Source organism: Thermoascus crustaceus (assembly GCF_041956765.1).
Source record: "Thermoascus crustaceus strain CBS 181.67 unplaced genomic scaffold VTN00scaffold_2, whole genome shotgun sequence".
Classification (NCBI taxonomy): domain Eukaryota; kingdom Fungi; phylum Ascomycota; class Eurotiomycetes; order Eurotiales; family Thermoascaceae; genus Thermoascus; species Thermoascus crustaceus.
Window position 1 is genome coordinate 2,109,524 of NW_027192528.1, and position 27,005 is coordinate 2,136,528.

General features: G+C 52.9%; 13 protein-coding genes across 13 annotated transcripts; 5 read left to right on the forward strand and 8 right to left on the reverse strand.

Moving 5' to 3' along the window:
* Positions 1-706: 706 nt before the first annotated feature.
* Positions 707-5,332, forward strand: VTN00DRAFT_4301 (uncharacterized protein; the record flags this gene model as incomplete). The annotated part of the gene is made up of 3 exons (XM_069430715.1): positions 707-2,918; positions 2,966-4,743; positions 4,796-5,332. 3 exons carry the CDS (start codon positions 707-709, stop codon positions 5,330-5,332), a joined length of 4,527 nt encoding a protein of 1,508 aa, XP_069289822.1.
* Positions 5,333-5,819: 487 nt separating this feature from the next.
* Positions 5,820-8,069, reverse strand: VTN00DRAFT_4302 (uncharacterized protein; the record flags this gene model as incomplete). Its single annotated transcript, XM_069430716.1, has 3 exons — positions 5,820-7,534; positions 7,608-7,835; positions 7,931-8,069. The coding sequence occupies 3 exons, from the start codon at positions 8,067-8,069 to the stop codon at positions 5,820-5,822; spliced, it is 2,082 nt and encodes a 693-aa protein (XP_069289823.1).
* Positions 8,070-8,851: 782 nt separating this feature from the next.
* Positions 8,852-10,324, reverse strand: VTN00DRAFT_4303 (uncharacterized protein; the record flags this gene model as incomplete). Its single annotated transcript, XM_069430717.1, has 4 exons — positions 8,852-9,139; positions 9,204-9,363; positions 9,428-9,516; positions 9,566-10,324. 4 exons carry the CDS (start codon positions 10,322-10,324, stop codon positions 8,852-8,854), a joined length of 1,296 nt encoding a protein of 431 aa, XP_069289824.1.
* Positions 10,325-10,464: 140 nt separating this feature from the next.
* Positions 10,465-12,486, reverse strand: VTN00DRAFT_4304 (uncharacterized protein; the record flags this gene model as incomplete). Its single annotated transcript, XM_069430718.1, has 5 exons — positions 10,465-10,508; positions 10,573-10,783; positions 10,840-12,151; positions 12,290-12,368; positions 12,450-12,486. The coding sequence occupies 5 exons, from the start codon at positions 12,484-12,486 to the stop codon at positions 10,465-10,467; spliced, it is 1,683 nt and encodes a 560-aa protein (XP_069289825.1).
* Positions 12,487-12,594: 108 nt separating this feature from the next.
* On the reverse strand, positions 12,595-13,435 carry VTN00DRAFT_4305 (uncharacterized protein; the record flags this gene model as incomplete). Its single annotated transcript, XM_069430719.1, has 2 exons — positions 12,595-12,909; positions 13,190-13,435. 2 exons carry the CDS (start codon positions 13,433-13,435, stop codon positions 12,595-12,597), a joined length of 561 nt encoding a protein of 186 aa, XP_069289826.1.
* A 945-nt stretch (positions 13,436-14,380) lies between these two features.
* Positions 14,381-15,183, forward strand: VTN00DRAFT_4306 (uncharacterized protein; the record flags this gene model as incomplete). The annotated part of the gene is made up of 2 exons (XM_069430720.1): positions 14,381-14,965; positions 15,064-15,183. 2 exons carry the CDS (start codon positions 14,381-14,383, stop codon positions 15,181-15,183), a joined length of 705 nt encoding a protein of 234 aa, XP_069289827.1.
* Positions 15,184-15,593: 410 nt separating this feature from the next.
* Positions 15,594-16,649, reverse strand: VTN00DRAFT_4307 (uncharacterized protein; the record flags this gene model as incomplete). The annotated part of the gene is made up of 2 exons (XM_069430721.1): positions 15,594-16,502; positions 16,587-16,649. 2 exons carry the CDS (start codon positions 16,647-16,649, stop codon positions 15,594-15,596), a joined length of 972 nt encoding a protein of 323 aa, XP_069289828.1.
* Positions 16,650-17,358: 709 nt separating this feature from the next.
* Positions 17,359-17,817, forward strand: VTN00DRAFT_4308 (uncharacterized protein; the record flags this gene model as incomplete). Its single annotated transcript, XM_069430722.1, has 2 exons — positions 17,359-17,390; positions 17,589-17,817. The coding sequence occupies 2 exons, from the start codon at positions 17,359-17,361 to the stop codon at positions 17,815-17,817; spliced, it is 261 nt and encodes an 86-aa protein (XP_069289829.1).
* Positions 17,818-17,875: 58 nt separating this feature from the next.
* VTN00DRAFT_4309 (uncharacterized protein) lies at positions 17,876-20,656 on the reverse strand (the record flags this gene model as incomplete). Its single annotated transcript, XM_069430723.1, has 4 exons — positions 17,876-18,627; positions 18,685-20,077; positions 20,225-20,538; positions 20,605-20,656. The coding sequence occupies 4 exons, from the start codon at positions 20,654-20,656 to the stop codon at positions 17,876-17,878; spliced, it is 2,511 nt and encodes an 836-aa protein (XP_069289830.1).
* A 205-nt stretch (positions 20,657-20,861) lies between these two features.
* VTN00DRAFT_4310 (uncharacterized protein) lies at positions 20,862-21,646 on the reverse strand (the record flags this gene model as incomplete). Its single annotated transcript, XM_069430725.1, has 3 exons — positions 20,862-21,281; positions 21,347-21,424; positions 21,500-21,646. The coding sequence occupies 3 exons, from the start codon at positions 21,644-21,646 to the stop codon at positions 20,862-20,864; spliced, it is 645 nt and encodes a 214-aa protein (XP_069289831.1).
* A 237-nt stretch (positions 21,647-21,883) lies between these two features.
* VTN00DRAFT_4311 (mitochondrial 54S ribosomal protein uL11m) lies at positions 21,884-22,434 on the reverse strand (the record flags this gene model as incomplete). The annotated part of the gene is made up of 2 exons (XM_069430726.1): positions 21,884-22,216; positions 22,306-22,434. The coding sequence occupies 2 exons, from the start codon at positions 22,432-22,434 to the stop codon at positions 21,884-21,886; spliced, it is 462 nt and encodes a 153-aa protein (XP_069289832.1).
* A 543-nt stretch (positions 22,435-22,977) lies between these two features.
* On the forward strand, positions 22,978-24,342 carry VTN00DRAFT_4312 (uncharacterized protein; the record flags this gene model as incomplete). The annotated part of the gene is made up of 5 exons (XM_069430727.1): positions 22,978-22,997; positions 23,056-23,271; positions 23,332-23,756; positions 23,812-24,188; positions 24,244-24,342. The coding sequence occupies 5 exons, from the start codon at positions 22,978-22,980 to the stop codon at positions 24,340-24,342; spliced, it is 1,137 nt and encodes a 378-aa protein (XP_069289833.1).
* A 517-nt stretch (positions 24,343-24,859) lies between these two features.
* On the forward strand, positions 24,860-25,711 carry VTN00DRAFT_4313 (uncharacterized protein; the record flags this gene model as incomplete). Its single annotated transcript, XM_069430728.1, has 3 exons — positions 24,860-24,927; positions 25,454-25,541; positions 25,643-25,711. The coding sequence occupies 3 exons, from the start codon at positions 24,860-24,862 to the stop codon at positions 25,709-25,711; spliced, it is 225 nt and encodes a 74-aa protein (XP_069289834.1).
* Positions 25,712-27,005: the final 1,294 nt, after the last annotated feature.

A 27,005-nucleotide genomic window follows, 5' to 3' on the forward strand; every position in this document is an offset into this window, starting at 1 on the left:
TAGTAGGGCGTTAGGGCGACACCAAGCCTTGTAAGGATGTCGATACAGGCGGGAGCTCAGGATATCGCATCCCCACTCCTCCGGGGGAACAGACGTGGCGGTGCAGGATGTTCTTAGTAGTAGTCTTCAGACTTTTCATGAAAAAGACTAAGAGGCAAAGGTGGGACGCTCGGATGACGGACATGAACATCTCTCGGCTGCGACGCTCCACCAGCGCGGCTCGTCAGGATGTTCTTTGGAGGAGAAGATCCAGCTCCGCCCTTGCGTTGCGCGTGGCTGAAGCGGCTCGTCAACAGAAGGCCAACCACAGGCTCGGGATACGCCCGCAATGCTATTTCGAGCGTCTATCCCCCGAGATTGATTGATCTGATCTGATCCTCAGATCCCAGATATCCACCTGGGCTCCTCCGAAGCTCCCCTGTGCGCGGCGAGAACCGAGAAACAGGGCCCCGCTCCAAAACAAACCCCGGATACTTGAACGCCCATGAGATCCGTCTGGGCTGCTCCTCATCTCACATGGCACGACGCGTTTCGTCGTCCCTCGTGAGCAGAAGTCGTTTTGAAGTTACTATCTCGAGCTCGGCCCATGCCGCCGTCCGTCCGCCGCGGTTGAGCCCTTGCCCTCTGCCACCAGGCGCTGCCTGACCCTCACCGTCTTCCCTCGTTCTCGTCCCTCGTTCTCCTCCTCCTCGTCCAGCCCACGGCCATGGCGACCCTCGGGAGCTCGCCGGCGGACCTGCCGCTGGAGCAGCTCGCGCTCTACCACGCTGTCGACTCGTGCCTGTCGTCGATCCTCGTGTTCTACGGCCCCGTCGCGACTGCCAACGCCACCGTCAGCAGCTCGCGTATCCAGGCTCATATCTTCTCCCCCGCCGGCTTCCAGAGCTACCCTCGAATCACCGTCTCCCCCGCTGCGCCGTTATATGCTGCGGTCCATCACCTGCCGCGCGAGAAGCAGGGTGATGAGGTGTGTCGTGGTCTGGCGGTCAGTCTGCTCAAGTACTTTGCAGAGCTGTCGGACCCCGCCAAGATGTACCTCTCGAATATGGCGCGGTCCGGGAGGCCAGGCGGGAGGATCCCCAAGATGTTCGACGAGATGCACGCGGCGGATCTCGCGAACCGGATGACCAAGGTGGAGAACGCGTCGGACATCATTCGCGACGTCCGCGAAGCTTATCGGGAGCGGAAGGTTCCATGGATCGATGTGGATGTCGTGCTGCCCGCCGGGACGATACAGCCTCCGCGACAGAACGACGACCAGGACTCCTCCATTGACGCTGATGTGTCCGACCACCAGTATGGGAGGTTCACGCCTCTCATACGGTCTCTCGGAGATCCTATTTTCCTGCCCACGTCGCGCCTCCGACGAGCACCGTCCCAACCGACGAACCTCAGCAAGTCCAAGCTATTCACCAAGATTCAAAAGGAATCCCTGCGCCTGGCCATGTGCGAGGTGGTCGACACGGAGGAGAGATATGTAGCCAAGATCTACGACCTGGTGCATAATGTGGTGGAAGAATTCCGGCGCAAGGCTAAGGCCAAGACAGTGTCCAGCACGAGTCCTGATGAGTCTTCTCTCGCCGCGCTGTTCCCACCGTGCTTGAATGAAATCCTGGAGACCAACATGGGCTTTTTGGATGTGATCCGTCAAGTGCTCGAGGAGACAGAGAAAGACGCCATTGCAGATATATCCGAAGACACGGACCTTCAGTCGTCTGTCTCGAGCAGGATCTCCATGAAGGAAGGCAAAGATCCCCTTGGCGTAATCGCATTCGCGAATGCCCTCCTAGAGTGGTTTCCACGGTTTTCCAAACCTTATGCGGATTACATGCGTGCCCATACTGGATTCACCCAGACACTGAACAGCTTCTTGAAGGACAACAATTCCAGCTTCTCGAAGCGGGTGTACGACGCTGGAGAGCAGAAATTACGTTCTCTTTTAATGGAACCTGTCCAACGACTTCCACGATATAGTCTCTTAATTGACACGATGACCAGCAATCTTCCCCTAGTCCACCCGGCCGTTAGACCATTCCTTAAAGCTCGAGATATAATCAAGGACATTTGTTCCTTGGACAACTCGTCGGTTGATTATTCGCAGAGCATCGAGCGGTTGAAGAATCTGGTCGACGGGTGGCCGTCCTCCGTCTCCCCTGCCGGCCGGTTAATCACGGCGGTCGACTTCAACGAAATACCACCGCCATATCGAATCGACGCACAGCCGCTAGGTCCCAGTTCAGCAGTCATGCTGCTCTACAAGAATTGCCTGGTTTTACTGGCTAAAGAGCCCGGAAGCAGGGCCACTGCTCGCGGTTTGCTAGCTGAAGTTGATAACCCGGCCACCTCTGTGAACGAGTCATCGGGGACAGTGGCACCAGGGGAACTGAGCTTTGCACAAGCATTTGATCTCAATGATGTCCGTTTTATGCAATCTGCCTGTGGACGCGTGCTATATCTCATCCCTGCTGTGAGAACATCCCAGGTTGGTCAATCCGATGGGATGTCCGTGCATGCGCTGGAATTATCGGGCATGTACGACGGACGAGCCAATCGATTGATCGAAGAGATCTTGAAAGCGAAAATAGAGGGAAGATTCTCCGAGCAGGAACGAGAAAATGGAAAATGGACCCTCAGGAGTCCTGCGGGAACCTTTGGACACATTGGGATCTTGGCATCCGTTTTCGAGGAGGATCAGAGCGGTACAATGAACAGATCTGGGGCGTCGAATATCAGAATCGTCTTCGATGTCCCGAAGCCGATTCGCACCAAGACGCTCAGTAGCTCTGATCTGGAGGTGATCATTTCGGTATCATCGCCTAGCGAGGACGAATACAAGGTGGACATTGATTCCATCGTTGGCGTTTCCACCACGGACACTGTGGCAGTGGATGATTTCATCCACGTCCTCTCGAGGAGACGTAGGTTTGAATATCCCTTTGGGTATAACAAAGACTGACAAATCCAGTATATTATCTTCTCGCGCCGTTACATCATCCTAGGAACCCCGTCGTAACGGAGCCCATCATCTGCACAAACTTCGATATCCTCCGCTGCGTCGCCAGTCAGCTTTTGTCACAGGCAAAAGTTCCCCGCGGCTTCCGACCTCCTTCACCATCGAAACTGCTTTCCACACTTTGGGGCGGGGAAAAGTCGAAGGAGTATCGTCCCGGACATTCAAAATCATCTTCAGCTTCCGCCATTCTGCTGGGCGATATTCCGAAAATGTCCCCTCCCAAGGCCAACACGGTGCGACCGGCAACCTCTGCATCTTCGACTTCCCAAGATGAGTCCTCACATTTTCGGATATCTGTGGTTGGACCGGCTTCCAAGCACCTGGACGACCACCTCAAACTTCTGGAACAGACATTCACGGCATATATTCTTGCGCTGCAATCCAGAAGCGGAAACATCGTTGGCCGTACACTTCGAGCGAGGGAACACGTGGACAGGGCTGTAGTCAATGAGCTCTACAATGTTCTACTCGAGGATCCTGGGAGGATCCAAGCCGCTGCTGAAGTTCCCGTTGACATTCTGTTCGTGGCCTTTGAGACATTCATGTCCAACGCATGGAGAGACCATATTGGCCCAGTAATTGCGCCGTCCGCATTGAAATTGATCCAGCGCGAGTTCGATTCCATGATTCCGGGGAATTTTGAAGATGCCTTCCGACATACGCTCGGAGAGATGAGCCCCCAAAACCGGCGTGCCCTCGCTGCGATGGTGCGACTTCTTGCCGAATTGCTGGACGCCTCCGGAAATGACGGCGACCGAGGTGCTTTGACGGCCGCCTTCGCGGAAGTCCTAACGGTGGATGGCGATCCCATGCAGTATGTCTCCCTTTTGGATCGTCTTGTTGACGATTTTGACTATCTTTTCGACGAGTCTACGCCCGTCGGTTCTTCCGTAGAGGGCGGTCTTGTCAGCGATCCCAGCGGCTTGTTGAGTAAGACCCAGTCTTCTAGTGCAGGTTCGATGAGCTCAAATACGTCCTCCTTTCGAAGGCGTTTTGGGTTTGGACTGAACCGCGAAAACTCAAAATCAGAAGCAGAAAGCAAGGTTTCTTCCATCCTTCGAACGTTGAGCAGCAAAACCAGGGGATCCGTCGCCGACTCCGAATCAAGCACTCCCAAAAGCTCACTGCTTCGGTCAAAATCGACAGATATGGACACTCGACTGGCACGTCAATTGCGTCCGCCCTCTCGAGATCGCCCGGGTGTATATGGTGCATTTCACTCGGACGAACAGCTTGATCGGGCAGACAGTGCTTACGACAATCCTCCTTTGAGCCCCGATGGGGAAGGGTTATCCAACAGCGAACGTCCCAGATCCAGGAGGAAGCGTCGGAGCTCTCTCTCTGATTTGAGACCTGCATCGTCTCACTCCGAAACCCAAGGCCTCTCTCCTATTCAGCCGCTCAGGTCTACCACCCCAAAGACCCCTCCACAGCCGGGGCAAGGAAGACCACCAAGCAGCCACGGTACCGGATCACCTTCACGAGATTCTCCCACCCGCACCAGTCGTAAAGAAAACGTCCAATCCAGGTCGACGTTGACAGAAAGAGCAATCAACAAGAAAACGGATGGGCCAGTATCGCCCGAACAGAGCCTGAAAAAGAGGATCGACGGTACTGGGCTCAAAGAGCGTTCTGCGCTAACAAACCGACCTGAATCCCTGGTAAAACGGCAGCAGCCTTCGTCCTCTCCCCAGAAGCCGTACAAGCTTCGAATGCACAGCCCCCAGAAGGTACTTGTTTTTCTACCCTCTTTTGTGTGCACAAAGTGCTAACAGACAGCAGCTGCGTGAGCGTCTTCAGAACGAAAAGAAGGCACATGCGTCCGTGGAGGCGAGCTTTCAAGCTGAACTTGCACTCATTAGCGATGAGATATCCGCACTGAAGCTTCAGCCCTCGTCTACAGCCGGGTCCAACACGAAGCCTGCCGCGTCGAGCGTCGCTGCGACCCTCATGACTCGTGTCCGCAATCTTGAATCCAGACTCTCGACTTTGACTACAGACCTTGAGAATCGAACCGCTGCCCTGGAGAAAGACCTGGAGACATCTCTGATCGTTAGCGAGAGGCGGGTCAAGAAGCTGGACGAGCTGTATCGTGAAGCTAGTGCTGAGAACGAGGCACTCTATGACCGTTTCAATGCAGAGCTTAGCAAAATCGTGAAAGATGTGAGAGCTGGAGAGGGCGAAGAGTCTTTAAAGACTCAGCTCAGGGAAGCATTAGAGGAGGTGGGAAGGGTGAAGAAAGAAAACCTGAGACTGAAGAGGGAAATAGGTGGTCTGAAAGCTCAACAGGTTGACGGTGGTCCCGTTAAAGGCGAGTGAGCCAAAGCCACCGAGTCACATGGCTGGCCGCCTATCCCTAATCTCAGGTGCACCCTTCCTCCCCCCACTCTCATTTCTGTCTCTTTTTCCGTATGGGTTCAGGATATGGACTTGGTGAGCTCTTTGGTCAACTGATGGTTATTGCCTGGGCGTTTATGGTCGTAGCGTCCGTGCTACAGCAGTCGAACACATTCTCGTATTTCCTTTCCTGGAGTCAAGCATATTGTCACTGGTCCACAAGCCTGCCTTATTATGCAGGGCTATGAATAATGTCTTTCTCTATTTCTCTCTATTCTGAAGATACCAAAACCTTTCCTTTATCCACCTGTCGAGTATCCCTTTCTCCATGGCGCCCAAGCGACCCTCATTTTATGTCGTATAGGTCCGGTATCTAGAGTAGATTAGGTAGTTACGAAAATATAAGTACCACCAACCATTAATAATAATGTTACTGTACATGTACATATACAAAAGGCCCAGACCCAGTTTATTCTGGGGTTATCGTTTCGCAATCTTCCAACCAGCCCATCAGTCTCAACACCTCCGGGTCAATCATTTTATAAGTCCATTGCCATTTTACAGACCAGAAAGACCCGTGATTGCTCATAATTGTCAAATTATCTGTAGCAGGTATGCGGATGTCCAGTGTTGGCAGCGCGAGCGGTTGCTCTGTTGTTGTCAACATGGGCAAGGTGAAGCGGATATGCCCGGGCGCTGAGTGGGAGAGTTTCGATTGTAATGAATCCATATCCATCGAAGAGGGATTCGATGAGTCTGATTGCTTGAGAGATTGATGGATTTTCTGGAGATCGGTTGGTTGGAAGGGGCGGATGGTGATTGGGATGGTTGTGGTTGTATTTGGAGGTTGTGGGTGAGACTTGTCTGCCACCCCAGTAGCAGCGTCTCTGTGCTGTTGGTTTCGGTTCGGAACCAGCTTCAGACGGAGCCAGTACCGATTGTCCCAGAGGGTCCAGGGCGTGTAGTTGTAGTCCGGTCCTTCTGCCCTGTCCTGCTGCTGTTGCGGGACGGGTACGGGTACATCGAGGCGCACTTCCGGTAGGCGGTGCCGCATGTAGGGTTGTCTGGATAGGAGCCAGGTGGTGTCGGCATCGTTATTATCATCATTAGTAGTAGTATTCACCACCGGACGAAACATGACGCCGCCAACGGTGAAGGCCTGTCGTCGTTGCTGCGTCTTCAGAGGAGGAGGATGATGATGATGATAATGATGGTCGGAAGGAAAAACGCGCTCGACGAACTTCTCAAAGCTCTTAAGCGGGAAATGGTTCTCGGGAAACGGCGAGATCAGCTCCGTGATGCGGCGGAGGGTCATGGCTTGGATTTGGATCTTGCAGGTTCGGGAAGTCTTCTCATCACCAGCTGCATCTTCTGTCTGTTCGGGTGAAGATGGAAACCGAACTAGCATCGCCCCAGCTCTCCCGTTAAACTCGAGCAGGCGACACTCCTTCAGAAGCTGATCTGACGCCTCCGACGCCTCCCGCACCAGATCCTGACTCCGCTGGATCAGGGACAGGATGGAGGGGGGTTCGAGGGCGCGCGGCAGCCTCTTCGATGAGAGGAGGCTCCGGATCGCGTTCCGCGGGGTGAGGGTTGGGTCGAAGTTCGTGGGGTCAGTGACGAAGGGGATGTTGTTTTCGTTGCAGGTGTCGATGAGTCGGGTCTTGGGGACGGAGAGGAGGGGACGGCAGATGAAAATGCCGCCGGTGGCGGTTGGGAGGGTGTCTTTGATGATATTCTCCCTATTTTCTTGCTGGGGAGAGTGTATATTCAGATGCATGTATGCTTCGTTTTTGCTCTCGTCGACACGGAGAGGGGGACGATCTTTTCGCCCTCCTCCTCCTCCTTCTGACGAGGATGACGATGATATCAACTGCTTCCCCCTAAGAACAGCAACCAACCCACTCTCCGACACGCCATACAGCCCATGGCACTCCGGGATGCGAGCCACCTGCGGGATACCGGTCAACCCGGCCCCCCTGGCCCCGGAGCAGAGTCTCCAGAGGGTCGTCTCGACGTTGTCGTCGCGGTGGTGGCCCATCAGGAGGGTCTCGATCCGGTTGTCCCTGCAGGCCTGACCCAGGGCCTGGAACCGCAACCGGCGAGCGTGCGTCTCGAAGGCCGACAACTTGGACACGGAGTCCGGTGAGGGCCATTCGAGCTCGAGGATGGATGTTGATATGCCTGTACAAGATGTTAGAAGAAAGCACAAGGTAATGGTAAATATGAAATCAGTCAATTCAATAAAATTTCCTACCGATATCCCTCAACCACCCCGCAACGGTACGAGCTTCTCTACTGCTTTCCTCGCGGGCCTTGTGGTCAACGACGAACGCCTTGACGGTGAAGCCATAACCATCATCATCGTCATCCACAAGCAGCGTCTTCTTCAACACCAACTGTTTACACAGATAAGCCAGGGCCATCGAGTCTGCTCCGCCGCTGACTGCGATGCCTGCATCATCGCAATGGACAGACAGATGTCCTGTATGTCAGCCAGATATTTCTTTCACAGAGCATAAATTCAAACATATACGTCATGGATATATATCCTTTTCCAAACAGGGGATGGTTACGCACCCAATCTGCGCGGCAGAGATCTAGTAGTACCAAGACCCGTCACCCGCGATCCGGCCCATGCTTGCTGGAACGCGCCGAGGAACTGCGTCGCGGATATGGCTCCACTACCATTCTGACGGCAGACAAATGCCCCGGCCATTGACTGAATCCGCGTGGAGAGTGATGTGATGGTCCGTAGAACCCATGGCACAGGTGCTCGTAGGAGGGTGGTGGTAGATCCTTGTTCGGGGAAAACCGATCTCCAGATTCTTGGCGGCGGTCGGACGGACTGCGGCCGCGGGTTTCATTGAATCAATATAGCAGGACCAACGTGAGTGTCTAATACGACTCGTAAATTTAGGGAGATGTATACATTATTACTATTGATTATTAGACTTCCTTGCTACTGCATACCTGCTCCGATATTCATTAATGCATTCTTAAAATGCTCGGGGCCTAATATACTACTAATTCTAACTGCAATGATTAAACCAAGCACTCTACGAGAATGTTAGAATTATACGCAATTAACTCCAGGTGAGAATACAGCTGCTGCTGCCTTTACTCCGTCAAGGGTCCAGAATTTCCAGTGATTTCTGCCAATACCCTAAGTTGGCTGCAATCAGCAACACACCATGATATCGATACGTCCTTTCCCAACCCGGTCCCTTTCCAAAGGGCGGAGTGTTGGACCCGTTCCAGGTAGCAAGTAGTAACCCTCATCAATAGAACTAAAGAAAGAGGAACGGGACACACAAAAGACAAGGCAAGAATATACACCTTTTCCATCATCCATGCAATCAATGACATCCAATATGGACAGAGAATCGAACACCTAAACTTCGCTTTGGGAAATAACACGCCCTACCCAATAAACTTACATTTCCTTCCATTCCAACGCGCACCATGCAAGAGGACATTCGGACCAAAGCGAAGATGTCATCAAAGACCTGTGACTGAAGGTGATGTAGAAGCAGGTGCAGATCCCGAGCCAGCCACTGAACGCAGACTCCCCGAGGGAGCGCTTCCATTCTCTGGGCTGTTTCCTACGTCCGACGGACGCTTGTCAACTCCGAGTAGTTCGGTGTCATCCCCTACGCCATCATCCTTGAGGAACCTGGATGTTGGGATTTCTTTCTTTCCATTGGCCTTGTAGAATAAGACCATATCGCCTGATGATCGCCAGATATGTGCGCGGATCGTTGCCAGCGTCATGTTAGGAGGGATCAGCTAGGCAAAGTTCGTGTCAGCATCCGTCTGATTCTGATGTAGAATTGCTGTGGCTGAGACATACAGTGTTCTGGCAATAAAGATCTAAATATTCCTCTGGTTTCATTGCACCCTCCTCTGGCTCATCTTGATTCGGTGGGTCGATCCGCTCGGCGATGTAAGCGAGGATCTTCTTTGCGCGGAGCATGCGGTTGGCGTTCAAGCGAGAGCTATTGTTATTGGGCCTTGAAGTATATGTCAGCTTATTTTCTTGTGGACGTGATTTATCGATCTCGCCATGGTACATACCCATCCGGCTTTACGACCTGAGGCAGAAGGTCCCCATATGGTTTCAATGTGAACGCCACTTTGATCACATCCTTCTCTGGGATTTGATTCTGTAAAGTCATTAGTTACTGCATTGATGTCTGCATCGTACTACGGTACCTTCAGTAGAAGCTCCCCAAGCCACAGTGGCACAGACTTCTCAAGCTTGTCCACCTCCTCACCAACAGTGCCGACGGATCCCCGATAAAGATCGGCGGCCACCGCGGAATCTCCAGATTCTTCCTGAATAAGGATCGAAGTGTGGGGTGGTATTTCCAAGACCGGCGTCTCACTTTCTTCGCTTGGCGCAATCAAAGTCATCAATGTTTGCCCGGGGTTTGCAGCGAGAAACTCATCGTACTCGTGCCTGATTCTTTCGACAACACCACCGAGGTTGTTCTCGAATACCTTCTCCTCCTTTTCCGATGATTTATCAGATTCCTCAGCCTTCTCCTCTTGTACTGGAGGCTTAACATCCGATGAGCTCCGCCCAAGCTTCTTCTGAAAGTCCATTCGGAACTTCTTTCCAAACAAGGACCCCCCGCTCTTTTTCCGTTCCTCTTTCTCCGGCTCTACAGGGGACTGCGGAAGAGCCGTGAAATCCTCGGGAGACATCGGAGTTTTGTCCGGGTCTGTTGTCTGCAGATTTGCATTCGGGGAGAAATAGTCACTCGACCTTTCGGACGAGGAGCGTCTAGTCACATCCTGGCTTTGCCGCTGTACACCTGGATTGGAACCTTCTTCCTCCGTCGTAAAAAGTGGAGAACCGAGGTATGTGTTCGATGAAGATCTCATCGCTCCAGGACTAGCGAACCCAATGCCAAGGCCGGGTGTGGTAACCGTTCCATACGACCCGTTCGCGGGACGGGGTGTCGCCATTGCGGAATTAGACGTTCGAAAAGCGTCCGCAGGAGGGATATCTATGGGCCCTGGCGCTTTCGATCGAAGTCGACTCCGCTCTTCTGCCTTTGCTGCGGCCAACTTACGATACTGACCGTCACGCTTAATCTCCTCATCGACTAGAGGCGCAAAAAGCCAACGCAAACCCACTTTCCAAGGTTTACTATCAAACATCGTTAGTGTCTGCTAGGAGAGCGTTAAGATCGCTTCAAAACATGGGAACGTACTCCTCTGGTCTTCTCGAAACTCAAGTTGGTCAGGAAGATTCGCTTCATCTGCATATACTTCGGCATCGAAGCATCGATTGAGCTCCAAAATAACCGAAAGCCTACCCGTCCGGATATCAAGAGTACACCAGTGGGCGACGCTCTCCATGGTGTTAACCTCGGATGCAACGTCCTCGAGGTGACGCTTCCCAAAAGACTTAATTGGGACGCACTACAAAACAAGCATCAGCAGAACGTCTCGAAATCAATGTACTCCATAAACCTTACCCTCAAGAGATCCCACAAGACTACTTCTCCGGCGGTGTCTTGTGTGAGTGTGCGTTTCCTGTCGTTCAACATCAAGTACTTGATCAACCCATGCTGGCCCTCTATTGTCTCTTCCGGTGATGTCTGTAGCGGTAGTACAAGGCCAAGATCGTTTTCGACTATCTCAGTCTTCCGTCCGCTCGTAACGGAGTATATCGTTGCGCCCTCAGGATCACGCGTTGGGAACATCGAAGTGTTAGATAGCAGCAAGACAGAGTTGTGGGGTATCTTCTTAGGATATCCGTTTGTCGTAGGCGCCGTGGCAGTAGTTGGTGACTCCGGCGGCGAGTCGCTCAGGCCAGAAATAGGGCCAATGCTGTGGCGATGCGTTGCTGGCGGGGGTTCAATCTCTGCCGTGGTATCGATATCGCTCCAGCGGTTTATACTCGACTTCGGTGTCGCAGTCCAGATATGATCGCCAGCGGCCACAACCTTGACCACCCCATCATGCTCCTGGAGTGCCGCGACGCATATCCCCTGATCAATGTCGGGAGAATTTCTAGTGTCGGTCTTTGCAACGAGGCCAGAACGATCGCTGGAGTAGAAGACCGACAGTTGCGGGTGATCCGAATAAAGCGACCAGACGCTATCATTGTGCATGGTCAACGTGTGCATGCATCTCCCAGCCGTCAGAGACCACACCTTGATTGTCTGGTCAGACGACGCAGTCATGATTTTATCTCCATCCTCATTGATCAGAATATCCCGGACATTGTCTGTATGACCAACGAATTTGGTGATAAGTTTGCCAGACTTGGGATCCCACACCCTGACTACGCTTTCCGGCCCACCGCTGGCTAGAACGGAGCCCACAGCTCCCAACGCATAAACTGACCCTTTTGCGGTGCGATCATCTCCAGAAGCATCGATCTTCAGCTTCTCTCCCCCACCGTTGAGGTCCCAGAGATAGATCTTGTGGTCCAAGCCGCCAGATGCAACCCAGTCACGGTTATTTCCCGGCGTCGCCAGGCATTTGACGTAGTCTGCATGCTTGCCGATCGAGGCAGGGAGCTCCGTAGTCTCCGAGAAGGGCCTCCATACTCTCACCGTAGTATCCGACGACCCAGAAACGAGGGCGGAGTTATTCTGCGTCAGAACGATGTCGTTGATCCAATGGCTGTGCGCTTGAACCTTGCGCCCAAGCGTTGTTGGTCCGACCGTCTTCGAGCTCGAATCTGAGGGGTTTCTGGAGGAGAGGGTAGAAGTCGATGAGGATAGAGGGTTTATATCAAGATTCCAGGAACAGAGGACTCCATCGCGACCGGCCGAATACCTGAAAGCGGCCGTCTGTCAGCAATGCGCCAGACATGGGGACCTGTCAAAACGTGACAACACTTAGATGCGGGGAAAGCAGCCCCACCAGGACGACACTGACAGGGGAAACAAACAGAGAAAAGGACGGTGGACTCACAGGACGGAATTGTCTGAATCGACAGCAAGACCATTGACGCCTAGACGATGGCCACCGGGAGCATCTGGCAGAGGTAGCACTGGGTCGGAAGAACGCGAGTCAGCAGGGGCATTGTCCAGAGCGACCAGGATTTGCGGGAGAGACAGAAGCGCAGGCTCACCATAGCTAATCCTCTGATGGCTGGATTTGCGTGCCATCCAGGACGGACAACGGGAAATTCAGAGAGCGAGCGGAGCAGCTGTGGAGGCGCAAGATGGGAGATGCGGAGCCCGTCCGCGGAGTACGCACGCAAAGGCGCCGGGCGCTCAGGAAGTCGGGTCGTTGGACAAGAAGCGGGAAGCGGCCATGAGAGCAAACGGGGCTCGTCCATGTGTCTCTGGAGAAGACATAGTCCGCGAGAAGAGGGGGGACAAGAAGGTCGTCAGTCGGAGGAGCATGGAGAAGATGGACTGATGGAGCGCCTCTAGCCCGCGGTCCGGAGCACTTGGCTGCGCGCCACGCCAGGGACACACGGTCTTGACGAGGCTTGGACGCTCAGATGGTATCGACACAGACGCTGAGAGCCTGTGAGAAGCGGTGACCTTCTCTCGAAGCGGAGCATCGACGGACTCGACGGGCGTCTCACGAAGGAGCCGTGTCAGCCACGAGGCATACCGCCTCTACTAAGCTCTCCATGTGCGCCGGGGTAGCGCCAATTTGCCAGAGCAGACACGAACCTGTCAGCGGTGGGGTACCCCAAACTCAATGCTCCATATCCTTATTAATCTGCCTAGTTATCCACTGCGAGTCTACGACTCTACTACACGGAGTACTGCGTACGTGTGCGGTGACGACGTTCTCGATGCAGCTGTCTGCGGAGTATGGTCTGCGCTCGGGCGTCGGGGTCCTCCATGTACATACATACAGAACTCCATGATCAGCGTGCAGCGGAAGTCCCTCCGCCATGTTCAGGCAGATTCCGTCTGTAGCCTCTGTATCTTGGCAGAAATGCGCCATTTTACCGGAAAGGCTGTGCAGATAGCGGCGATAAACGCTCCGTCCCTTGCGCACCAGATCGATCCAGCGGCCGTACATCACTCCGCACTGTACCGTAGGTTCGGCTGCGTATCCTCTCACGGATCCTATATAGGAACCCAAGGCTCTCATGGTGAGGATATAACCTTTTCATCCAATGTCTAATGGCATGCACTGCGATGGTCTAATAGACAGAAAAATTCCAACCCAGCATGGGCCGGTGTACCGAACGCTCGTGGACCTAGAACAGCAATCTTCCCAGTGTATAGATTTTTTTTTCTTCTGGACATATTTATTTCAAAGCATGTCTTTTTTTTTCTTTCCAGTATCTGGTCCCTTTTGATGAGGATAGGGAACCAATGGGTGGAAGACAATCCCCTTCCCATCCGTCTTATTGCACGGAAGAATTCACTCTTCAGACATTTCACATACAGTTTTCTTCATTTCTCTTCATATGAATGGCCTGCGCACTCTTGTTGTACATCTACCTACCTAATCCAGGCACCTGTACTCCATACCTAGCTCCCAGTGGTCCGCACAAATCGTCACCATTACAGCTACGCACGCCTTGTCCGCAAACGTCTCTCACACAGAGACGCCAAGATTCACAGCAACCATGGACATCTTCTTGACAAGATTTGACATAATCCGCGTTCGGATAGACTGTTGTCTCTGCAACTCTTCCAGAACATAGACGTGTGGATCATGCCGTGTTCTTCAAGTTCCATTATTTATTGCAGGGTGGAGCCGAATCCAGCCATAGATTCCCGGCCAAGTAAGTCTGACACTTTTAGTGCTTATCTGAGTTCATACAGGTTAATTATTGATCTTCAAAAGGGTTTCCCGCGACTTAAATTTTTTGAGCTGTCCTGACTTCCAATGGGTCTTTGCCTCCATTGATACCTCTCTATTCTAACATCCAAGTCTAGTTCTGACGCCAATAGTCGTCGCGGGGTGATCGTGGAGGTGCTTATTTTGCAGGTTGCCATCTCTTATCTTGATTATCTCGACTTTTTCCTGCTAAGCAAAAAGAACCTAAAATACCATTGAAGAAACCAAAACCCCCAAAAAATCAAAATGGACATCCCCCTCTCCCAAATCAAACCCTTCTACCCCTCCCCTCCCCCTGGCACAGATACAAACACAAGACCCGCTGAACCCCCTACCATCCAATCCACAATCACAACCCTCAACCTCCTCCCACACATCGAGGGCGGCTACTTCGTCGAGACGGACCGCGACCCATTGCGGATCCCGAACCCGTTCCTCTCGGGCTCGTACAAGATCCCGGAGAACGCGGTGACGGCTCGGGACGACAGGGATAGAGACAACACCACCCGCTCCGCCAGCACCACCATCTTCTACTACCTCACCCCGGGGTCGCCGCTCGGTGCGTTCCACCGGAACCGGGGACGGACGGTGCACACGCTTCACCGGGGCAGGGGGCGGTATGTGATCATCCATGCGGATGAGGTGATAAACCAGCAGGGTCAGGGGTCGAAGAAAAAAGCACGCATCGAAACCTTCGTCGTCGGGCACGACATCTCCAAGGGGGAGAAGCTGCAGTGGATCGTCGAGGGGGGGAAGTACAAGGCGAGTTTCCTGTTGCCGGATCGGGAGGGGGATCCGGAGGGGAGGACGGAGGGGTTGTTGATTAGTGAGGTCTGTCTGTCTCATCTATCCTCTTTTTGTTTCTTTCTATTTACTGTTTGTTTGACAGTTTGAGAAATTCTGGGTTGACTAACATCAAGATCGTCTAGACCGTCGTCCCCGGGTTCGAGTTCGCGGACCACGACTTCATGCGCCCCGAGACGATGGATGAGCTCCTGACCCCGGAGCAGGTGAAGGAGTTGAATTGGATGTTGAGGAAGGTCGACTGAGTTGAAAGCAGAAACCGATATCGAAGTTGGACGTTTTTTCAATGTGAGATTATTTCCTCCGCCAATCGTTCCTGACTACTCTCTATCTGTATTGGGTCTATGTAATGATTGAAGAGTACGAGAATTTACGAGCGATGGGTAGGTCCGAAGGCATAAAAGTTTTTCTTTTTTTATCTATCCATATCAACAACTCTTATCTATACATAAACCAAATCCGCGCAAAAGGCGCAAAAAAAAGCTGTCCTATATGGAAACCACTACGAAGTAGATCCAGGACATAACACTAGGCCCCTCTTTTGCTAGACAGCAGAAAGCGGCCCATATAACATGATAAAAAGAATTAGGCCAGGCCGATCGTAAGCCCATCACACATACCCCCCTACCCCCTCCTCTTTACTCTACTCTCTTCTCTACTCCTCCTTCTTCCTTCCCTTCCCCTCAAGCGTATTCCACGCCCACTGATAACTCCCCAGAAAGATCGCCCCGCCCATCCCAATCCACGTCACCCTTGGCGCGATCCCCCTCCAGAAGGCCATGAACCCTTCCTCCCTCGCGATGCCCCTCACCACATCCCTCACCCGGATCCGGCCCTCGCCCTCGCCCTCGCGTCTCGCGAGCATGACCCGCGTCTTGATCACGTCCAGGGGGGTCGTCAGACCCGCCGCGATGGCGCCCGCGATGCTACCGAACAGGGCGCTCGTCGAGGCCGGTACCGAAGCAGAAGCAGAAGAAGGGAGGTAATTCCTCGCGTACGCATCCTTCATGTTCTCCCACATGGTGAACTGGAGCACCGTGAACGGGATCTCGCGCGCGATGGTGATCCCCGTCCCGCGGTACAGTTCGCGGATGACATGGACGTATCCGCCTCCGCGTTCCGCATGGCGCAGGGACAGGATGTCCTTCAGCGCGAGGAGGGTCGAGCCGCCGAAGAGGCCCGCCTGGGCGCGCTGCTTGATGACTTCCGTGGGGACCCGGACGGCGCAGGCGGCGATCTCACCGAGCGAGGAGGCGAGGGAGTGTGCGAGGAAGGTCTGTTGGAATGTTGGCGGAGATGCAGACGATGATGAGGAGGAGAGGACGGAGCGTTTCACGCCATCGTAGACGATAAAGAAGAATGCTGCGGACGGAGCGGAGCCCAGGAGCACAGATGGGAGACCGGCGTAGATGCCGCGGATCGCGTGGCGGAGGGATGAAGGGGCGGGTTTCTCCGGCGGTGTTAACGAGTCGGTGACAGACGTTCTGGATTTCTGGAGACGGGTCTTGATCGTGTCGAGAGGGTAGAGGGAGCAGTCAACTGTGAGGCCGGCGACGGCACCGGACTGTGAGGCCAAAAAGCAAGATAGATCAGCGGGGTTTAGGCGGAAGGAGAGCGCAAGATGATGCAGGACAGATCAAGTGCATACAAGAAGGGACCTGGTCCAGAGAGAGGAGACCAATGGCTCCGATTCAGCTTGGGCGCCCGCCATGGGTGGGTTGAGTCAGGTTATGTAGGTGGTTTGGCGTTGTGCAAGATGGAAATTATCGCAGCCACATGTCCTTGCCGTCTCCTGTTCCGTACAATGGGGTGTCACTGCAGTTCAATTGGGACAAAAAAGTATCCTGGAGAGCAAAGGACATGGAACTTCTGCTGCAGTTCGACAAGGCGCGGGGTTTCCTTTGTCCATCGACTGTGAGCTCGATCCGGTTATCGCAGGTTTTGATCTTAGTTAAGTCCGCAATCTCCGACTTTCATCTGCCAGTGTCTCGTGATCATGTCCGACGCCGACCTACTGTAGTATTCTAGATGTCACCACATAGATGCAAGGTAAGCCAAGAAAAATAGTAACATATATTCATATATAAAATATATTTCAATTTGAGTCTGCTTCTATATCTGTACTGTACTATGCACTCTGCCTTTCAGATCCGGTCGGCTCAGCCCAGGTCTACAACTTAGTCAGGCCTCCTGTCTGCTAATGCAAAAGACAGATGAAGGATCTGAACGCCAAGAAATAAACTAGAATCGAAACACAAGATCACTCAACAGGGGGAAAGATGGAATATTAAAAGACTGTATGATTAGCGGATATATCGTAGTCATGTAGAGTTGCCAGTGTCAACTCACTCAAGACCGAATAAGGAGTGGATGAAAGAAAACACCGACAAGCTTGGTGTGGCCGAGTCTATAAATGTCAGATGCACAATCCCATCCCAACACCCATGCAAAGGTATCTATCCGTCGTGATAATTTTTTTTTCTCTTCCTGCTGATGAAACACGAAGCGGATGGATGGAGGAACAGGAAAGACTTTTCTTCGAGTTATCAGTTCCATAGGAAATCTCAATGACGACAGAAAGCAAAGCGAATCTAGCAGCCAATATCTATGATTGACCCCCAAAAGAACCAAACCAAACCCCGTAATCCAGGCCTGATCGCTCGCTTTCCTTTAATTTTGCTCAAAGCTCACCAACGCCAAAAAATCCTCCCCTTGTGGTAAGAATGACGGTAAAACCAATAGTCGAAGAATGTTACAGCCTCATCGACACAATGCAACGAAAGGGGGAAACAGGCGACATGGGAATAGGGACTCTTGAAACAATCACGAGGGAAAGCAGGATCATTGGGAATCGGGTGAATAGAAAAGAAAAGAATTAGTGTTGAGGGGAAACTTTGTTTGCAGAATGGAATTATAATACGGGCGAGCACGTCGTATTTACTTTGCTTTGCTTTGCACCGGAACACTTGAAGAAGGAGGCTCCAGGATATGGTCATGCCCAGGAGCCCTTATTATTTCACCGTTATCCTCCTGCCGGCAAACTCGAATGTTCATAACCCACTCGTCGGTGAGAACCTCATTAAGGGTGGCTCGCTCTTTCGGATCAACCTTGAGCATGCGTCCGATAATGTATCTGCTTTCACGTGGCAGAATGCGCAGTAACCGCCAGGGACCTTTGATGACTTCCTGACGTTGTCCCGTTGAGGAGGACGACGATGGCAGAGGAGGCGCCTCTTTGCCTGTTGTCTCTCCTCCTCGTTGCTTGGACTGCGGTTGCTCCTCACGAGTGACGGGTTCAGACTTCGACTGGGATTTACTGTGGCTGCGTGAATGCTGATGACGGTGAGTCGGTGATGATACCCCGTTCTGCTGTTCTGGAGCTTTCTTTTCGCCAGTTGGAGTGGCCATGCGCTTTTCTTCCTTGACCATAGAAGCAAGGTCAGGGGTCGATTTGGGTCGCTGGTCCGTACGACGTCTTGGTTCCGAGTCTGGGACCGGTGTACCCGGTGTCGGCGGGGAGACAAATAATCTGAACGAGTTGTCACTTAGTCGCGGCTGCTTCCACGGAAATCGGCGGAGAGTCATGCAGCAAAATATGATTGCCAAGGACCAGATATCCGTTGGGCGAGGGTCGTATCTCTTCTCATCATAAACTTCGGGAGCCAGATAGGGATCGGATCCAACGATGCCTATCTCATTGTTAGTTGAATGAATCAGATAAAAGAGCAACGTGACAAGTGACTTACCGGAGGCTGGGACGATATCATTTTCGAAGGGATATCGGAAGACCACGGCACTCCCGAAATCGATGAGTTTCATAATTCCATGCTCGTTGACGACAACATTGTCCAGTTTCAGGTCACGATGGGCCAGGCCCATCCCATGGAGATAAGCAACTCCGCTGAGAATCTGTTTGAACGCGCACGCTATCTCTTCTTTGGACATCTTGCCCGTCATGACAATTGCAAAAAGGTCGTAGGGGGCGTATTCCATAACCTCGTACCAGTGGCCTCCTTCTTGGATGATATCCAGCGTCTCGATGATGTTTCCGTGATGTAGGGTGGAGCCAATACAGAATTCGGCCGTGACCTTCTTTGAGTACTCCTTCTCTGTCTCCCAGGAATGGCGATCTCTGAATTGCTTGACAGCAAAAGTAACTCCATCGCTGCTACGTTTCAGCAGCCGCACTGAACCACCTGCTCCAGATCCAAGAACCCTTCCAAGCTTCCCGTATTTGGAATGCAGACCGTGGTCATCTGCAAAGGGAACATTTACGGGTGCAATCTGATGCGGTGTGCCCTTCCCAGATGATTTGCTCGATTTCTTCGAAGCAGCAGAAGAAGAGGGTGACTCTGCACGCTTATGCTTGTGGTGTCCCATCCTGAAAAATCGCTTCAGCTCAGCCATGGAGCCGTGATGTTTGCCTTCCAGACCCGCATCGTTGTGGTGTTTATGATCTTTCTTACTGCCGAAGATCGACCGTTTGTCGTGCGTTCTCAAATCGTTGGTGCTGGCTGAACGTTGTCCCAGACCGACGAGGGACGTTGACGAATGATGTCCCTTCCGCTTCGAATCGATTCCACCGAAAATAAACCGCTGGTCAAGCTGCGAAAGATTCTTTGGCTGAGGAGGTCTCTTGCTTCGTGCATATGGATCATTAGGTTCGCCAACAGGCGTCATCGCTCCGGAAGGAAGGGGAGGGGTCACCCATCCTTCGTGCCTCGGAGAGGTGGGAGGGCTCACGTCGGGAGAGCTCGGGTCCGGACCCGTGAAGAACCGTGCCTTTTGTTTCTGCCCATCGCGCGGCTGCGCGGACGTCTCTGAGTGACGACTGGGTTTTGAAGACAACTGCTCGTGTGAAGTAGGCCTTGAGGGTGGCTCGCTCTGCGGTGCATGCTTTCCGGTACTTGAGATCGGGGGGGAGGTTTGAGGAGTCATGACGGACTGATCGTTCGGTCCTTTGCCTGCTGCAGGCACTGCCGTTGTACTATCGCTGGCTTTGCCCTCACGGGAGTGCGTAGCAGCTGGTGTGAGAGGCGGTGACTGCATCACGGAAACTGGCGGAGATGTACGGGGAGACGCAACACTGGTCCTAATGCCCTCTCCGTGACCACGCAGGCTCGAATCTCCTGAAGGAACCTATACGTCCGCTGGTCAGCACCTATTTTCTCCAGGGAACCGTGTATAGGAGGTAGGCAGTGTTGATAGCCAGGTTGGTGTCATGAAACATAACCCATATCGGCCCAACCGGAATTGTGATACGAAGTCGAACGAGGGGAGACGTACCCTTGACGGAGGAAGAGAGACCGCTTCAAAAGCGTAATTACGCAGACGGGACTCCTGGAGCATCTGAGACTTTTGAAGACTCATGGCCAACGAGCGGATCTCATCTTTGGCATCCGAGCTCAGATCGTCAGCAGGCTTCTGCTTGTCGTCAGAAGGCGGTGAAAGAGCGTCTTGCAGGGACTGCGTAGGTTCGATTTCCTGGTTGACTGAGGCAAAACGGACGGCTGGTTGCCCCGCGTGCGGTCTAGACTTCGAATCGGTCGACTCCTCGGCAGCGGGTTGCGCCGGGGAGGCTTGCTGCGGCGCCTGAGAATCTGATCGAGACGTGAAAAGGTCAAAGAGTCATCTTCCAGACGGAGGGGGGGAGAGGAATTGCATACCAGGAGCCATGTCCTCCTTGGGTGTGACCGAATTGGGAGCTTCAGACGTCATGCTCGTCAGAGGTGGGACGAAATCTTGCAGGAGCAGCCGACGAACGACGAGGATGCATCCCCCTCGATCTGCGCTGCCGGGACCCTATTTGCAGAGGACGATGGCCGATTGGGTCGAAGGAGGCAAAAAAGGGCCGTTTCGAGGGAGAATGCGACGGTGAAGAGGGGGGGAGGGCGCGAGAAGACGACGATAACCGACGGGGCGTCTACGCGTAGAGACGGAGCGCAAAAGCTCGATAAGGCGGAAGCCTGGATAGATAGGGAGTCCCGGGCAGCCCGAACCACGAGTTTGTGACGGCCTCGCGAAAGAGACGGAATTTGCGCCGTGCGGAGGAGGGGGAGGGGAAAGGGCCGAGAGGGAGAGAGAGGATAGCAAGACGAGATGCGGGCAGAGATTGGAGAGGGAGGGCGAGCAAAGCAGAGCAGAGCAGAGAGCAGGCGTCGGGGCGGCTTTGGTGGGGGGCGAGGGCGCAGGACGGATAAGGCGGCGGCGGCAGCCCGAGCTGTGGGAAGTTAGGAAGAGCGACCTTTTGCTCTCCACGTCGGAATGCCGCGGAGCAGACGAGATGAGATCGCAGCAAGATCTTCTGGCTCAATCTTCTGACCTTTCTGCTGGCGCATCTCTCCTGGCCAAGCACGTCCATGATCCATCAGATTCACATCAATGATCCCATGAACCAGCACGACCCACCCAGCTGCGCGCTTGCACGTCTGGACCTGGACCGTCGCCCGCCGCCTGTGCTCGGTGCAGCGACTCGCACCTCCATCGCTGTGGCGCGCGGAACTCCCGCATCCGTTGCTAGCTGCGCGATGGGGGAAAAGGCGCCATCATGATCTTCCTTACCCACTTCATCCCAGGGGTTCTGTGGCTCCCATCGGGGCAAAGATGGCTATCTGGATCACGGCATCTATCCGTGTCCTTTTCTAGATGCTCCCCGCACAGCTCTTCCATGTTGCTCAGCCGGAGCAGCCATGCGGAGGATTCCCCCATTGGCTTTCCTGGACGGCCTCTCCCGGAGCGCTGCACGCTCCTCAGGTGCATGTGGGAAGCTCTCTGCTTGTTGGTTGCCATCTATATAAGCAAGGTATTTCGGAACTCAGTCATAGAATAGTACATAGCTTTCTGGGCAGCATGCAGTCGTATTGTACAAGACAAGATAATCATCAGATCCCATCCCCCAAACGCCAACGCAATCATTGATGCAAGACAGCATAACGCGAGGATCCTTCACGGAACAACCTGGATGCCCATCGACTTGGCCTGCGCAATCACACTCTTACACAACCCCTGGAGACTCAGACCAGACAGTCTCAGCTCCGAGTGCTTGATCTTCGCAATCTCGTACACGTGCTTCAGCGAGACCTTGCCAATGATCTCGTGTCCCGGGTTCATGGCGCCACGGATCCGGCCTTTGCGCTCTGGGACGCCCGCGGCCTGCAGCAGCAGCCAGGAGGTGGTCGGCGTTCGTAGGTCGAAGGTGAAGGAGCGATCTGGACGGACAGTCACACGTGCGGGGATCGGGACACCTGGATTGATATGTGCTGTTCTGGCGTTGAACTCCTGTTGGATGTCGGCGTTAGGAATATCGTGCTTGCACGTTACACAAGCCAATTGAGGCCAGAGGAAGTGAAGAGGGGGATCAAGCTTGCCTTGCAAAAGTCCATGCTCTTAACACCTTTGCTTCCCAGCGCAGGACCAACGGGAGGACTGGGGCTGGCCTGGCCGGCGCCCACGATCAGCTTCACGATCTGGTCCTTTGCGATCGCCTTGCGAGCCATGGTTGATGCGGCCGACGGGGGTTGTTGCGCGCAGCGGTCGGAGTGCAGTCACAGGATGGGGCCACCAGACGGTGTCGGGAGGAAGCGACAACACGGATTGAGGGTCGTGGGAAGGGTATCGTCGTTGTAGATGTTGATATGTTGAAGTTTTCTCGCAGCGCGGTCGGAGGCTCGGCGGGGCGGGAGAACGGCGGCTAGACGCCGAGAGCCTCAGCAGCGAGCTGGAACGGCCGCGGACGTCATGCTCTTCTCTGCTCAGCTTGCTCTCAGGCTGCTTGCTGCTCGAGAGCTCCGTCCCCGGGCACCGTAGTATTATTTCATGATGACTGTTCTCTCGAAGAGCGCATCCTGAGTGATGCTGAATGCCTCAGGCGCGCGCTCCTCCGCAAACAGCAGCTTCTGGTCAGGCGCCGCCGGCGCTCGAATCGGTCAAGCGTTGCCGGATCAAACTCGGCCCCCCACTAAATCCTGTATCCTCTCTTGTCACGCTTCACTCTCCGCTTTCCATCGTCGATCCATCTCTCCATTATCTATCTGCCCATCATGAACTGGCTGAAGCAGACGTACGTGCCCTCCCTGCCTCATTCTTGGTTGCGTGCTGACGGTTGCCGCGGCGATCAGTCTCGCAAACGTTGCGGGCACACAGGAGCCGATCTATGGCCCCGAGGCCATCCAATCCGTTGCTCAACAGGCACAGACAACCCCCTATACCGAATTGACCAAGGAGGATCTACGATGGCGTGCCTACCAGTACACCAACGTCGAGACCCAGACATTCTACGTGATGGCCGACAACGGCGCCTTGGCCATGGTCCAGGTCATCTACAGCAACGTTGCGTAAGGGACTCTGCGGGGACCGGCGCGCTCAAGGTCAGGCTTGCTGACTTTTGAGCACAGAGGCATCCACACCACGTGCCAGTTCAATTCCAAGATCTTCGCTACCAATGGCGATGCTCCGCATATCTGGCACTCTGATACCTTGCAGAACCCCATGTTCGATGAGAGCATGTACTCCTTCGGCGCGGACAACATCGCTCTGACCCTGAACGAGGAAGGCTCCGCCTACACCCTCAAGTCCGCCGTCAACGAGGACAGCTTGGTGAACCTGACCTTCACCAGACTTGCTCCCGGCTTCGTCGTGGGTAAAGATGGCACGTCCTACTTCGGCACGGACCCTCAGAACCCTTGGGGTTCGATGAGACACGCCTTCTGGCCGCGGTGCTCGGTCGAAGGCACCATCATCACCAAGGAGAAGAGCTACGACTTCAAGGGCAGGGGTTTCTTCGTCCATGCTCTCCAGGGAATGAAGCCTCACCATGCCGGTAAGCTCTTGCCTTAGTCTCCTCCGTTCCTTGTCAAGGTCTAACATGTTCCCAGCTGCGCGGTGGAACTTCGTCAACTTCCAGACTCCCACGTACTCCGCTGTCATGATGGAGTACACTACGCCGCCTTCCTATGGATCGACAGTCGTTAATGTTGGTGGCATCGTGAAAGACGGAGAGATCGTCTATGCGGGGGCCACGAACTCTGCCACCCACACCGAGTCAGCTCAGGATTCAGAAAATGACTGGCCGGAGCCGAAATCCATCAAGTTTGTCTGGGACGGAAAGACCAAAGATGCGCAGGATGTCCACGCTGAGCTGGAAGGCTCTCTTGGCAAGAGGCTGGACCGTGTTGACGTCATGGCCGAGGTGCCAGGCTTTGTCAAGGCCATTGCCGGTAGTGTTGCTGGAACACGACCGTACATCTACCAGGTTGGTTAAATATTCCAAAAAGAGTGCTCATCAGCACCTGCTAACGTATTCCTAGTACTGCCCGCAAGAGAAGCTTTCTCTGAAGGTCAAGGTCGGTGACACGGAGACTGTCGAGGAAGGCGTTATGTTTTCTGAAGCCACATTCATCTCATGAAAGACACGCTGTATAGAAGCTCCGGTTTCTGGGCGATTCTTTGATGGCGTTTGAGTGCGTTCTTCTGGCGAGTCGATGAGCTGCTCCTATACTCTTTTCCTGCCCCGAGTTCTTGTACTCGAGTAATGCCCTTGGCTAGATATTCTTAACAATGTTTAATATTCTTGTCCATCGATTACTCCGCTTCAGAAATCCGGTGTATGAAATTAGCAGTATTTCACTTAGTACGCATACGTCCCTAACGCTGTTTCTGTTGCCTGATCCATTCACTCCGTGAGGTCAGCCATTCACCTCACAAGCCGCTGCCATAAACAGCTGACATTCACCTGTACATTCACTTCACTTTGAAACCACCACAGGGTGCACTCGGGACCCTTGATTCCAGTGACTATCTACACAACACCGTTCCCATCCCATCTCAACCCTGAGAGCCAACATCCTACCAAACTCCACTCACCGAATGAAGCTCATAGTTCAACGGTCTGTCAAAATCAACTAAACGCCAATTTAAACAAAGATGGACCCAGCTACCGCACGTCAGAACCCGAAGGCGGCCGGCCTCCTGTTTTCAGCCAAAAGACACAGGTGAGTTTCAACTCGTCTTGCTCGGATCGTCCTGTCCTGTTGATATTCTTCTCTCCGTTGAGGACGGAAGTTCAACACCATCTCACCTTTATATCTTTTTTGAGAGTCGGCTCGTGGCTTGGGCGTCAGGACTCTCCGATCGGATATATACAACGCTAACACAACACAATTTGTGATTGCTTTCAAGGAAACTTCTACGCGACAACGTCCAGGGTATCAGTGAGTACTACCACCAGCACTACCACGGATCATCCAGATCGTCGATACATTAAGTGTCGTCTTATATCCTCAAGCTTCAACATGATAACTGACTGACTGTCTGTCTCTGTCCTAGCTCGTCCCGCAATCCGGTATGTCCAGGTTCAGTCCTACGGACAAGGAGAGGGGGAGAGAAAGAAGAAGACTTGTCTTTTCAACTTTCCTTTTTCATTTTTTCCCCATAAATCTTCATATTCATTTACCTCGTCCTCTTGCATTATGACCCCTCTCATACCTTTCTCTTTTCTCATTTCTCCGTCTCCAACAGCCGCCTAGCGCGTCGAGGCGGTGTCGTCAGAATCAAGCGCGAGATCTACGAGGAAATCCGCGCGGTTGTTCGCGAGCGACTTACGGAGGTGAGTCTTGATCTATTAAAAAAGGGGGCCCTGGTTTTCGTCCCTTTTTTTTCGAACCTCCGACCTATTATTCTTGCTTTAACACTTCTGATATTACCTAGACTATGCGACAACTCGTTATCGTGATGGACTCGGCTACTACACCGGGGCACACCAGGAAGGTAAATTGAACACGGAGCACTCCCTACTCCCTTATTCTTCATCTCATCTCATCTCACCTCATGTCATCTATATTTCGTCTGATTTTTTTTCTTGTATGTTCTTGTCGTGGACATGCGTGTGCTAATTAGATCTATTTGGCCATAATAATAGCTCGTTACAACCAGAGATGTAAGTGAACAACAGAAAGCCCAGGAATTTGTTTTCCAATTATCGTTATTATTTCACCTCGAGCACGACCACCACCAACCCAACTGCTACCTACCGACTCTCACTCGCGTGATTTGGACTCGGCCCCTTTCGTTTCCTTCGGGAGAAAAAGAAAATTGACTAAGGTGAACTTCGGTCTACTTTTGCGCACTGTGCAGGTTGTCTTCGTTCTGAAACGTGTAAGTCTTATCTATCTAGTCTAGTCTAGTCTGTACCTAGTTTCTCCCTTTTCTTCTTTCTCTTTTCTTGAAATAAAAAAAGCTGACATCTAATCTCATCCTCTTCCCCTACCTACCAGCTCGGTAATCCTGTCTACGGCTTCGGAGATGCCCATCCTCAACGTCGTTAAATATCAGCTCGGTTCAGCGTGCAGCACCAATACTTGTCTGACCTGGACTTGGATTGAATTACGATGATCCGGTGCCCATGTGATAGTGTGATGTGTTCATATGGAAGATACGCGATATGATAACGATACGATACGACTCGACCAGGGAGATGACACGAGCGGAGTAATGACATGACGAGATATGACTGATGGAAATGACTGTTTACGAATGATCATCGACGATGTGAATCTGACCTGTATGATTCGGGGATGGGGACGGAGAGGAAGTGGAGTAACTGTACTCTACGTCATTGTTATGTACACCATGAATCCTCATTCCTTCGAGGATGTTGGGTTGGGGAGTTTGTTTCTTTTTCTTTCTGTTTTGTACCGGGAGAATACCCTACACACATGATACGATACCGATAACGAAGGGACGAGCTGACTTGAATTTATGTAACATTCCCGATTGGAACGTCTGTCATCGACTTAAGAGACAGACATGAGGAAGCAAGGAGATGGTCAATCAATCCATGAACTAACTCATCTCGTATGTACCGCGGTTGCTGTACCTAACTGTACCTACATGGATGACCATGATTGCAATTCGCCGCAATAAATTGAAATGAGATGAACTGAAACAAAACAAGAATTTTCTGTTTTGTTCTTATCAGATCAAATCCAAGATATGTTGAACTAAGAAGGCAACGCTTTAATTGTGCTTTCAGGGTTCCGACCTTATACTCCAACAAGATATGTATGGGAAA